At 40.2% G+C, this 13,013-nt stretch overlaps 1 protein-coding gene across 10 annotated transcripts in view; it reads left to right on the plus strand.

Annotated features, from left to right (window-relative positions):
- Positions 1-969: 969 nt before the first annotated feature.
- SSBP2 (single stranded DNA binding protein 2) overlaps positions 970-13,013 on the plus strand; it is a 249,913-nt gene continuing 237,869 nt past the window's right edge. For 2 of the 10 annotated variants that reach the window (XM_045197919.3, XM_071219490.1), the window contains exon 1: positions 973-1,156. In XM_045197919.3, coding sequence (XP_045053854.1) covers positions 1,095-1,156 — 62 coding nt within the window. In that variant the 5' untranslated portion in view covers positions 973-1,094. Of the gene's footprint in view, positions 1,157-13,013 lie in introns of all 10 variants that reach the window. The other 8 variants (XM_024563571.4, XM_024563573.4, XM_024563574.4 and 5 more) reach the window with 6 other exon arrangements.

The raw sequence follows: 13,013 nt of genomic DNA on the forward strand, positions 1-13,013 counted from the left end.
TCTTTAAAGGCCTTCTATGGCCCTTCCCACCCCAAAGTCAGGATGAGTAGACACCACCCTGAGCCTGGAAAACCAGGCCAGGTGGGGATGACTGGGGCCTTTTTGTGCAGCAGATCTGGCATGGGAGCTGGTGCTTGGTGCGCCACGGGGCTCTGGGCGTGGAGTGGCAGGGGTAAAGGAGCACTGAGGCCCTGGGAGTCACTGGGCCATCTGTGGGAGGCAGGCCCAAGGCCGGGCGCTCCCTTGGGGCGCAGGGCGCGGTCCCAGGAGCCAGGCGACGCCACCCCAGCGGCGCCAATGACCTGAGGCGCAGTCACTCCCCCGGAGGGTAAGAGAGTTGCTCTGGGCTGCTCTGCCAGAAGGTCAAGGAACAGCGCGCGCACCCCTCGCCTGCTGGCCCTTAGGGAGCAGGGCGGGGGCGACACCCCAGGGAGGAGGCTGAGGGCGGCAGAGATCGCTGCTGGGTACTGGCACCGGGTCACAGACTGGAGAGCAGGAAGGAAGAGGAGGCTTGGGTGGGGGGCGTCTCCCAGGGCGGCTGGGACTGAAGGTCTGTCAGTGTACTCGGCCGGCGCCCCGAAGTCTGGGGCCGCCACGGTTCCAGCTCTGCCAGCTCCTGCCAGAAACTCCAGGCCGCACTTTCCCCTCCTCCCGGCGCCTTCTCTCCAGTGAGGAGCCGAGCGCGGGCGGTGCGGGGGGAGGGGCGGCGGCAGAGAGAACAGCCAGTTGTTTAAAATCCTTCTAGAGCAGTTTCTAATTCCCCCCTTGCGCCGGGGTTCGGAGGGGGGAGGGGGGAAGGAGAGCGGGAGGAGGGAGGAGAGCTGTGAGGGAAGGAGGGAGGGAACCCGGGAGGGAGGGAAGGAGGGAGGAGACTGCCGCTTAGGCTGTAGCTGCCGCCGCGCGCTTCGGAAGGCCGGTGGGAGGGGGAGGCCTGTCAGTCTTGCGCGTTGCCTAGACGAAGGGGGCGGAGCTTTGGCGTGGAGCGGCCAATAGTGGGGGTGGCTGCGTGGGTCGCCATGGGGACGGGGCTGTTCCCGAGGAGGCTGTGATGGGTTGACAGGTGCGTGACAGTGGGAGCTGCTCTCGGCACAAGCATGTACGGCAAAGGCAAGAGTAACAGCAGCGCCGTCCCGTCCGACAGCCAGGCCCGGGAGAAGTAAGTGTCTCCGCTTCTCACCCACCTCCGCCTGCACACGCGCGCACACACATGCACGCACTCGCGCACTCTCTTGGAGACACACAGATACACAGACACTCTCCGCCTGGGGAGAGCCGGGGATGGGCTGGCCGGGGGAGGGGTACGCGAGCTGGGGGCATGCGGTGCGGGGAGCGGCCGTCTCCCTAGAGGTGCTCTCGCGGGGCGGAGGCCGTGGGGGCTGTCGACGGGAGGGAGGGAGTGTTTTGGGGGGCGGCGGTGGTGCTGGTGGCGAGGAGAGAAACTTGTTTGGGTGATTGAAGGAAATAACCCAAGGGTTCACCTCCCTACAAAGTAACTTTAGAGCTAGGGTCCGAGGTTGCGGGAACCCGGAGAGCTGCCGGGGGTCGCGGGGAGGCCGGGAGGGGGCAGCTGCGTGTAGGAGGGCGCGTGGTGGGATCGTGGGTGTTCAGAGGGGCGGGCTGGGGTCTGGAGGACTGGGCGAGGGGCACCGCAGCGGGGGCTCGGGCGCCGGGGCTGTGTGCCGGGCGAGGCGAGGGCGGCGGTGCCGGTTGCGCGGCGGGCGGAAGCCAGGCGTGGAGCGGCCGAGCGGGGCCCCGCAGGGCGCGGAGACGCGCGCGGGGCGCGGAGGGCGTGTGCGGGCGTGGGTCGGGTGGGCGTGGGGACTTTCCCCGGCCTGCGGAGGGACGCGGCGCTCCCAGCTCCCCGCACCTCGCGGGGCGGGGACGGTGGGCGCCAGGGGCGCCGCTGAAGTTTGGGGGGTCTGAGACGGATCGAGTTCCTGGGGAGAAGTGTGCTGGTGAGAAGCGGGATCTGCTGGAGCAGGCTGGCGTTTCTGCCTTTCGCAGCCGACTCAAAGCTGCGGCAGTGGTGGCTGGCGAACTTTTTTTGGGAGACTTGCTGCTTTCCAAATATCTGGGGGCTGTGGTTTCCCCGGTGGCGGTCTTCGGGTGTTAAGTGAGCTGCGGCGACTGGCGGAGGAGGGTTTTCTGCGGTGGGGAGGGGGCAGTGGTCCGAAAAGGATTTTAGGGAAGGGAGAAGCGTAGATGTAGGAAGGAGTTGTTTGGCTGGGGTTCTGCGGAGATACAGGTGTTAACTTCGGTGGGAGCCTAGAGGAGGCTGGCGAGAAAAGAGCCCCTCCGGGCCCGGGATGCCACCGTCACGGCACACTGCGAGCAAGGCTGTTTGCTGCTATTCTTATGCACTGGTAACGGTGATTTGGTGGTTACTAAAAATGAGAGCGAATAGTGACTGTGACCACTGGGGAAGAACCCCTCTTTTCTGTGCAGCGGATCCGTGATTCCCAGGCACCACCTCCACTCCAAGGGTGAGGCTTACCTTGTCATTGAACGTGCTCTCCCTTTCCGAGGGTGTTTAGACTGTGGAAAAGTCTGAGAGCATCTCCCAATAGCTACCTTGCTTACCTTGCACACGGAAATAGCTTCTTAAATAAAAACCGAACTCGCGAGTTTCCCTCTTTGCTTTAGGCAGATAGTATAGTCTTCTCCTGAAAGTTTCTTGTGCCCTAGAGATGGGAACATTTCCTAATCTTCGAGTTGGCAGCAACACACAATTCCCATCGGATTTGGGGGTGGCAGATCTTGATGTAGCAAAACAACCACAGAAAATAGGGGAGAGCTGCTGGGTTTTGTTGTTGTTGCTGCTGCTGATGTTTGTTTTCCCCAGAGGTATTTTCTAAGGAGCTACATTCAGGATCTTATTGCTGTGACAAAGAATGCGTAGAAGACAGCATCATAGTCTGGCTGAGAAACAGCAGTTATTAGAATTAAAGTTTTGAAATAACAGTCTAATTTGTATGCATTAATCATTTAGTTGTAACATACCTGATAAAATAAAAACAGAGGAAAATGTTTGAATGATTACAGAGCATTTGGATTTCATGTTATTGGGAGTGAAGGAATTGAAATGTGTTGAGACGTAATCTTATTTATTTTGAGGATGGTTGAATTTGAGAATAAATGTAATTTAAATTTTCGTTGAAGGAATGGCTGAATCTAATCTTTATCCTGTAAGTTTGTTTAAAAAATTAGTATCTGAGATAGTTAATGAGAAAGCTAGACCTGGGGTGTCTGGACCTTTGTGGCTCTAATTCTGCGATTCTTTCATGAAAACAAGTAACACTTTTGCTGTCAGCTCTACCGAACTGAACACCAAGTAACATCTACTTTTGTAAGCAAAGTAGTGAGAGTTCTGCTAGATGGTGCTATTTGATTTAAAGATATTTCTTCCATTCATTGTCATTGGTATCAGGAATCCTGGACTGGCTTACCTTATGAACTAAATTATAGGTGAAGAGGGGCACTTTTGGAAAATTGACAAGGGCTCTTCTGAGTTAATTGTTGCATTAATTTCTAGGTGAATGTTGTTGTTTGAATCTAAGACAAATATCGAAGAAGATCCTATTTTATAGAATAAACTTAGTTTCATTTTGGTGGGAGAGTGGATCTGATCACTCAGTTTTTTCCTTTATGTTTACTTGGGACTTTAATGGCATTTTTCTGCAGCAATGTACTAACTTCTGAAGATAGGAATCTTGCAGTTGTCTTTAAAATGGATGTCACCATATTTAAACAAAAAAATTTTAAGGTGGCAGATTAAAAAGGTACTTGAGCAAACAATTCTCTTTTAGTAAGCAAATTAGAATTGTTCTGATCTTAAAAATCACAGAAATAACTTTTCAGTAATAAATATATAAATATTTATTTTGCTTTAATAAAAAAATTCTGAAACATGAGTAATTATCATGAGCAACGGCATGCACATAGAACATATATTGGTTTCATAATCTTTCAAGAAATGTGTTTTCTAACAAGTTTATAGTGGGTAGGTGAGAAGTGCTTACCTGTATTATTGTATCTTTGCTATCTTTCATTAAGAAGTCACCATTGGAATACTTGAATTTAATTTGTAGGTTTTTAACAGTTTTTTAAATTTTAGTATACAGTTCTGAACAAAAAATGTCATAGGGGATATAGTTAGTAATATCATAATAACCATGTATGGTGACAGATGATTACTAGACTTATGGAGGGTCACTGCATTAAGTATATAAATGTCTAATCACTTAAGTTGTACACCTGGAGCAAATACTGTATGTCAACTGTAATTAAAAAATAACTTTAAAATAATTAAAAAATAAACTTAAAAAGTGGCCAATCAGGTTAATTACTTATTCTGTTGTTTTAAAAAAAACAGACAGACTAAGTCTATACTAAGGTTGGGATTAGGTTTAATTATAGAGGGTATGATTGCAAATCCCAGGAGGGAGGTGGGATGTTTGTAGAGAAATTTAAATTCTGATCCTGTTAGGTCATTTCTCCCTTTAGCAGGCTATCTTTGTAGCACTCACAATTACAATTAGGTAATTATATAATTGGTTGTTTAATGTCTAGCCTCCTCTAAGATGTAAGTTCCTTGAGGGCAAGGGATGATACTTCTAATTTCTTCTATGAGATATCCTTGATATTAAGGATAGTGCCTTTTATGTCAAAAGCACCAAATAAATATTTGAATAAATGAATATGTTAGACTCAAAAGAATTTTTTTAAATGTGGAAAAAAGTACTTTTGACCTTCAAAATGACCTCCAAAATAAGGACTTTGAAAGTTTTAGTCCCACATTCTATATAGCGTATTTGTATTTCAAAAATAGCCAGTAACAACAAAAAGTAATTACTTGTCATTCTATGTGCCAGTTACTGTGTTCAGTGCTTTATTTCTATTTTCTCTAATTCTCCCAACCATTCTGAAAGATAGTAATTTTTTTCTCCATTAAAGAAATAAGAAAAGTAACTTGCCCAGGAATGCCTTGCTAGCTGAATTTCTAACAAAGATTTCTTTAACTTTAGAACCTGTGGTTGAAACCAAAAGATACATTTTTTTCTTTTTGTGTACCCAATTGTCTTCGTGATCTAGGGTAGGATGCTACAGATTTAGGGAATTGTATTGCATAATCAGACATAAGAGAATGTAAAGATTCGATTAGACATGCAGTCTTAACCATTGGCTAACCCTAATGCTTATACCCTCCATTTCCATGGATGGCAGATGTGTTTGGGGTGTGAGGAAGGTAAAGAAATTTTATGGGTGAAAGTTGGAAGCCTAGGTAATGAAGACTTTTTGTTTATTCAGATTTTTTCTTCTAGAAAGTTTGTTTGATCACTTAAGTCTTAAAATCGGACATTGTAGTTGTGAACAATTCCTATATGAGATGATATACTGCACTTCAAGCCACACTGCCAAGGAAGAATAACTGCTATCTATGAATTGCCGGGTAGTGATACTACTTTTTAATTAAACTAACTTGATCCTCTAAAGTTATATACTAGTACAGAAAACTGAATCTCCTATAAAGCAAAGTTGAACATATTATACACATGCCGGTCAGTGACATTACATTAAGTAAACTAGTCAGAAACTACAGAAACCAAGCTGCATTTTAGCTGGAGGTCTGAAAAGTAACTTTGGTTTTTACATTGTGAACCTTTTAGTTGAATACATCAAGAAGTAAATATTATCTATATGCCCATTTTATGTGGTTATAGAAAGGAACATTCATATATTATTCCATATAGACCCTGGCTGGTAGCTCAGCTGGTTAGAGCATCCTCCCAATACGCCAAGTTTGCGAGTTCGATCCCTGGTCAGGGCACATACGAGAATCAATCAAAGAATGCATAAATAAGTGGAACAACAAAATCAATGTTTCTCTGTCTTTCTGTCTCTAAAATCAATCAATACTCCTCCATATAAAATAAAGACTATTGCATTATTATTTGTCAGTATCACCTTATTGCCCCTGTACTATTTAGTCATCCCCCCTAACAAATTATAAACCCTCCTTTTTTTCCTTTCTCAAAGAAATAAAGTTAAACAAGTGAAATAATACTAATCTGTTTAGAAACTTGATTGACAAGCAGTTAACACAATTCAAGATTTCTAAAACTAATGAAGGAATACCATAATGGGAATGAAATTTTCTAAAAGATATTAAATTGACTGTCCCCTTCCTACTCTTCAGGATGTTTCCTCCAAAATGCTAAACAACCCTTATCTAATATCTCATCTTGGCTGTGCGAGTTTTTCTTTGGATTGCTCTCTTTTCTGTTACTTTAGAAGTATCCTCTCTTCTCCAAGTGAGTTTTCAAAGGAACAAACCTAAAGAAAATGTGTAAGATGTTAAGAGTTAAATTTTAGCACTCTTTATCCCGATATTTATCTTCACTAGAATAAGTGTTAATGTTGTAATGTATTTTTTCAGTTGTGGAAGAAAAAAAATGAAAGGTTTATTCCTATAATTTAGAGCCAGTTTGCCTTGTAAACCCAACTCCAAATGAAAAAAATCATTAAATTTTAGTTGCTCTGTAGCAGTGGACCAAATGTGTCTTCTATCTTCAGTTACTACTAGAAAATGAAATTAATTTGTTTTACAATTAAAACATACACTTTGGGCCAGGGGTTGGACTACATGTAGGCTGCAGTTTATTAACGTTTCATCCCAACAGTTTAGAGTTAATAGTAAAATTTTGGGGAAAAAACAGTATGAATTTAGAATCTTTTTTCTTCTATAGGGATCACAACTGCTACATTAATGTTGGTCCATAGCATTGGGGATTAATGTACTGGATTTAAAAGATACGGTTGCTGGAAATATATAACTTAAAAATATGTATTGAAGATAATAATAATTTTGTTGTGGAGTACATAGGAATATTCACTATTGTGTGTATTAGTGCTTTTATATTGGATGGGAATGATACGAAATGTTTGCATGCTAGTTACATGTTGGTTAGTAATATGTGAGCCTTTGCAAACATGCTAAACTATTACATTTATTAATAACATTGTTTCCCCAAGGAAGGACTTAAAATAGCATTAGAGCAACAGAATAAGATATATTAGTTAATATCTGAAGAGAGTTTGGAATAAAAAATAAGTGGTCATATTTAAACATTATATTTTAAACTTGCTTATCAGATTTTGTATACATTTTACATATCTGGTAGGGTACAAAACCTATCTGTCACATAGGTTTTGTTAACATGTATATAACTTAACATGTTTAGGTCTGTGAGAGTTACTCGACTATATATATATAAATGCCACATATTCTACAAAAAGTGATCTGAAGGATGGTCTACTCGATTTCTGTAATGTTAGAGAAATAGTAGAGGCTATTTTTACCTGTCCTAAACCGCATATCCATTGTGTGAGGATATTGAAAACTATGGTGAAAAATGGCCAATCCAGGGAAGTAAAGAGTTTTTCCAAGCAACTTCTCATAGTCCTGCAGATGCCCAAATTCATGGTTGGTCACAATGAGTTAACACAATTTTTGTCAGGGTAGGTTAATAGTTAAAGACTTTTGAAAAGTAGAGCTAATAATGTTTTTGTGATATTGACAGGACCAAAATTTATCTGTACTCAGAAGAGCCTGGATGGTTCCAGGGCAATGGAGGATTTAATATTTGTTACTTGTCCTTTAAAAGAGAAACTTCAGTCGGTGTCACTTCTTTAATACTGAGAGAACGACCCTTATATTTTAGTTTAAGAATTTTGATTATTCCTAAAATAAATAGCTTCCTGACAGTAATGAACCATCATATTTGGGAAGGGGCAAGCAAAGGAATAGGACTAGAGGACTCATGGGTACGGATAATGGGGGGATTGACTGTGGGAGGGGGGGGGACGGGGCAGGGGAGAGCAGTGGAGAAAAGGTGGGACAACTGTAACTGAACAACAATAAATTAATAAAAATCACAAAAAACCACAGTTTAGCCGGAATAAGCTTGAACCAGTGGCCTGGAGTTCTTCTTTTGCTCTTCTGTATAAATTTTGCTTCATGGCATATCAAACAAGTAGTTTGGCACAGAAAACAATATTGAGACTGGAGTATAACAGTTTGTTCTTTTTTTCTATTTTAAATATTTTTGTCATTGTAGTAATTAGTTTTAATTACTAAAATAGTTTTAATTTTTTGATTACGTCATACTAAAATAGTGATGAGATATATGTGAAGGTAAGAATAGATGGTAAGATGAAAATTTATATATGATCTGTCCACATGAATTAAAAGAGGAGTCAATGCTAAAAACAGCCTCTCCCCTGAAATTAATATGGTTATTTTTCATTAGTGAGCTGACATTTGCCTTGATTCTCCTTTTATTTACCTACTTCAGACTTGAGAAAGCGTCAAGAGCTGCTGAGAGAAGAAAGCTAGGCAAATGAATTATTCTTTTAAACATGGTTTTATTTATACAGGATTAAAATGAATGTTTTATGTAAAATATCAAAATCCAAACTACTACTTAAAGAGCTTGTGGAGTTTTGTCATAGAAGGTTATTGTTTAATAGTACCAATAGCAACAATGTTATCGTTTGAATATTTTGTTTGTTTGGCCTCTATTTGCATTGTTTCATTTGATCCTCTCAAAAATCCACTAGACTGTAGGTACTATTTTCTGTTAATGTTACAAAAGAAACAGAGGCTTAAGAATTTATTATGCTTTTGGTTGCAGGTATCAAAACAGGAGATAGAAATTGGCTTAATTGATTAGGATTTAAAAATAAACTTCACATAACAGGATGTCTGGAAGAGGCAGTTTCATAGTTGATTCAGTGAATCAAGTGCATCCAGGGTTCAGGATCAGCTTCTTTGCCACTCTTGTGGTTTCCCTCTCAGGAATACAGCATCCCTGCACCAGATTTCCAGCATTGTTTTCTCATACAACCAACTATAAAGGCAGGGAGAAGGGCAAGTTGTTTTCCTCCTTAATGTCTCTTTCTCTCTCTTTTTGATTTAATCTTGATTGTATGTTTTTCCATTACCATTTAGTCCGCTTATATCCCCCCACACCCCCAGCAGTCACCACACTGTTGTCATGTCCATGAGTTCTTTTTCCTTTTTACTCAATCCCTCCTCCCCCAACGCCCCCTCCCCCACTAGATGTCATCTGCCCTCCATCTATAAGTCTGTCTCTGTTCTCCTTGTTAGTTCAGTTCGTTAGATTCCACATATGAGTGAAATCATATAGTATATGTCTGTCTTTGACTAGCTTATTTAACTTAGCATTATATTCTCCAGGTCCATCCATACTGTTGCAAAGGATAAAATTTTCTTTGTTTTTATAGCCCAGTAGTATTCCATTGTGTCAATGTCCCATAGTTGTTTTATCCACTCATCTATTGATGGACACTTGTGCTGCTTCCATATCATGGCAATTGTAAACAAGGCTGCAATGAACATAGCGGTGCTGGTGTTCTTTGGAGTTAGTGTTTTGAGTTCCTTTGGATATATTCCCAGAAGTGGTATTGTTGGGTTGAAAGGCAGATCCATTTTTAATTTTTTGAGGTATCTCCATACTGCTTTCCATAGTGGCTGCACTAGTCTGCATTCCCACCAACAGTGCAAAATGGTTCCTGTTTCCTCCACCTCCTTGCCAGCACTTGTTTGTTGATTTATTGATGCTGGCCATTCTGACAGGTGTGAGATGGTATCTCATTGTGGTTTTTATTTGCATTTCTCTGATGATTAGTGACATTGAGCATCTTTTCATATATCTGTTAACCATCTATACGTCCTGTTTGGAGAAGTGTCTATTCAGGTCCTTTGCCCATTTTTTAATTGGGTGGTTTGTTTGGTTTTTGTTTTTTTTTTGCTGTTGAATTTTGTAAGTACTTTATAAACTTTGAATATTAACCCCTTATCAGATGTGTCAACAAATATGTTCTCCCATTCTGTGGCTTGTCTTTCTATTTTGTTGATGGCTTCCTTTGTTGTGCAAAACTTTTTAGTTTAATGTAGTCCCATTTGTTTATTTTTTCTTTTATTTCCCTTGCCTGGGGAAGATATATCTGATAAAAATTTTCTATGAGCAGTGTCCAAGATTTTGCTGCCTATGTTTTCTTCAAGGATTTTTATGGTTTTGGGTCTAACATTTAAGTCTTTGATCCATTTTGAATTTATTCTTGTGTATGGTATAAGAAGGTGGTCTCATTTCATTTTTCTGCACATAATCTGTCCAATTTTTCCCAACACCATTCAGTGCATAAAATATCTTTAGCCCATTATATGTGCTTGCTTTCTCTGTTGAATATTAATTGACCATAAAGTTGTAGGTTTATTTCTGGGCTCTCTATTCTGCTCCATTTATCTGTGTGTTTCTTTTTAATGCCAGCACCAGGCTGTTTTGATTACTATGGCCTTGTAGTATAGTTTGATATTAGGTAGTGTGATTCCTCCAACTTTGTTTTTCTTTCTCAGAATTTCTGTTGCTGTGCGGCGCATTTTGTGGTTCCATATAAATTCTTGGAATATTTGTTTTAGTTCTGTGAAATATATCATTGGAATCTGGATAGGAATTGTATTGAATCTGTAGATTGCTTTGGGTAGTATGGATATTTTAATGATGTTAATTCTTTCTGCCCATGAACATGTTATATGCTTCCACTTATTTGGATCTTCTTCATTTTCTTTCTTGTGTCTTATAATTTTCCATGCACAGCTTTTTTAGATTCTTGGTGAGGTTTATTCCTTGGCATTTTATTCTTTTTGAGGCAATTGTGAATGGGGTTGTTTTCTTAATTTCCCTTTCTATTAGTTTGTTATTGGCTTATAAAAATGCAACTGATTTCTGAATATTAATTTTGTATCCTGCTACTCTGCTGAATTCATTTATCAGTTCTAGTAGTTTCTTGGTGGAATCTTTGAAGTTCTCCATGTACAGTATCATGTCATCTTCAAGAAAAGCCACTTTTACTTCCTCTTTCCAATTTGGATGTCTTTTATTTCTTCTCCTTGTCTGATTACTGTGGCTAGCACTTCCAATGGTAATTGAATAAGAGAGGTGAAAGTGGATGTCCCTGTCTTATTCCTAATCTTAAGGGGAATGCTTGTAGTTTTTGCCTGTTGACTGTGCTGGTAGTAGGTTTGTCATATGTGGCCTTTATTACGTTTAGGTATGTTCCATCTATTCCCACTTTGTTGAGAGTTTTGATCATAAGTGGGTGCTGAACTACCTAAACAAAATTGGGGATATTTGGCAAAGAATATGTATTTTGACGGTATAGAGAGAATAAAATGGGCCCCTGCTTTTACGAAACTTACTTTTCAAGTTTGAAGGAGAAACATATAATAATAAACAAGTAAATAAACATAGTAGGCAATTTCAGATAGTCATAAATACCGTAAAAGTAATGAAATAGGGTGATGTAATTTACAGAGTGATTGAAAGGCCACGTTAGAATGGGTGGTCAAGGGGGGGTTCTTGGAGAAGGAAACACCTAAGCACAAACCTGAATAATATTGAAAGAATCAGTTATATGTGAAGATTTGGGGTTAGAGTATTTCAGGCAGGTTTGAAATATTGAGGAAACTTCAGCATCAGCATAATTGCTCAAATATATGTAAAATACTGTGTGAGTCAAATTTGGAATGGGAAACTATACTTCCTAGGACCTGTTTTTTTTTTGTTTTAAAACATTGTCTTTACTTATTGGAGTATCAAACCAGCGACCCTTTAGTTCACAGGCTGGCCCTCAATCCACTGGGCCACACCAGCCAGGGCTGGTTTTGTTTTTTTACTGAGGAATTGGATGATGGGTCTAGTTTATCTGGCTTTTCCTAGTTAATAAGGTTGACCACCTCTTGTCTCCCAAACACTAGAGATACAGTTTTTCCTCATGAGGACAGTGGAACATGAGGATTTTAAAATAATAATGATAGAAATAGCTAGAATTTACTGAACATTCAAAGCCTATTGGGTTGACATGGAATGGTATAAATGGCATAAAATTTCCCAAATTGGATTAGACACACTTACTCTTTTACAGCAAACTCTACTCTTCCTTTTGTCACATCTATCATATATTAATGAATTATTTGCCTGACATTTTGTTTAATGTCTTACCTCCTGATTAGATTGGAAGCTCTCAAAGCACAAGAACCATGGTGTTGTCTTCTGCAGTGTGTTCCCACTGATTAGCACAGTGCTTGGAATTCAGATTAGATATTTTGGGAATAAATGAATTGAGGGCGTAACCTATTGCAACAGGCTATCTTTATATCTAGCTCATTTTCTTCATGGTATTTATAATGTTTGGCGCCAGGATTAATATATAATCTCTAAGAGGTACTTCTGTCATATAGCCACTTAGTAGTCTTCCTGTGAACTTTAGGGCAACAGATTACCTAGTTGTTCTACTATGAAATACGTGTATATTTTAATATGAATTTTTGTTAGAATAATCTCCTTTGTGTTTTAACAATTTAATAGTAAATGGAATTGTACTTTATAGGTTCAAGGTATTTTAATGTGCTTTATTTTATTTAAATTTTACAATGATTCTGTGAGGTAGGTGACAATTCCCATTGACTACTGAGATTTCTAAATGGAAATAGACTTACCCAGAGAGGGTAATACTGTCTGGCAGAGCTGAATCATATCAAGATTTTTTTTTGGTTCCAAGGTCATTGCTTCTTTCATTGTACTATAGCTGCCTCTTTTAAAATGAGAGATTCAGACACACACACACACAAGTGTGTGTGTGTATATGTGTATATATATGTATATATATATATTTTTTTTAGAAGGCTTAGGTATAGATTTGACTTAACAAATCTATACCTAATCTATACATCATGGGTTATACCTAATTTATACATCATGGGTTAGATGATAGAAGTTTATTGCAATACTCTGATTAAATGGAAAATATTGCTATAGTGTGAGTTCAACACAATTCTATACAATTACTTAAGTAACTCCAAAGTGCTATATCATAAGTAAAATCTGATTTTTGTTTGAAATCCATATGATTTTGTTACATAAGTTGATTGG

The sequence above is a fragment of the Desmodus rotundus genome, chromosome 1 (assembly GCF_022682495.2).
Source record: "Desmodus rotundus isolate HL8 chromosome 1, HLdesRot8A.1, whole genome shotgun sequence".
NCBI classification, from domain to species: domain Eukaryota; kingdom Metazoa; phylum Chordata; class Mammalia; order Chiroptera; family Phyllostomidae; genus Desmodus; species Desmodus rotundus.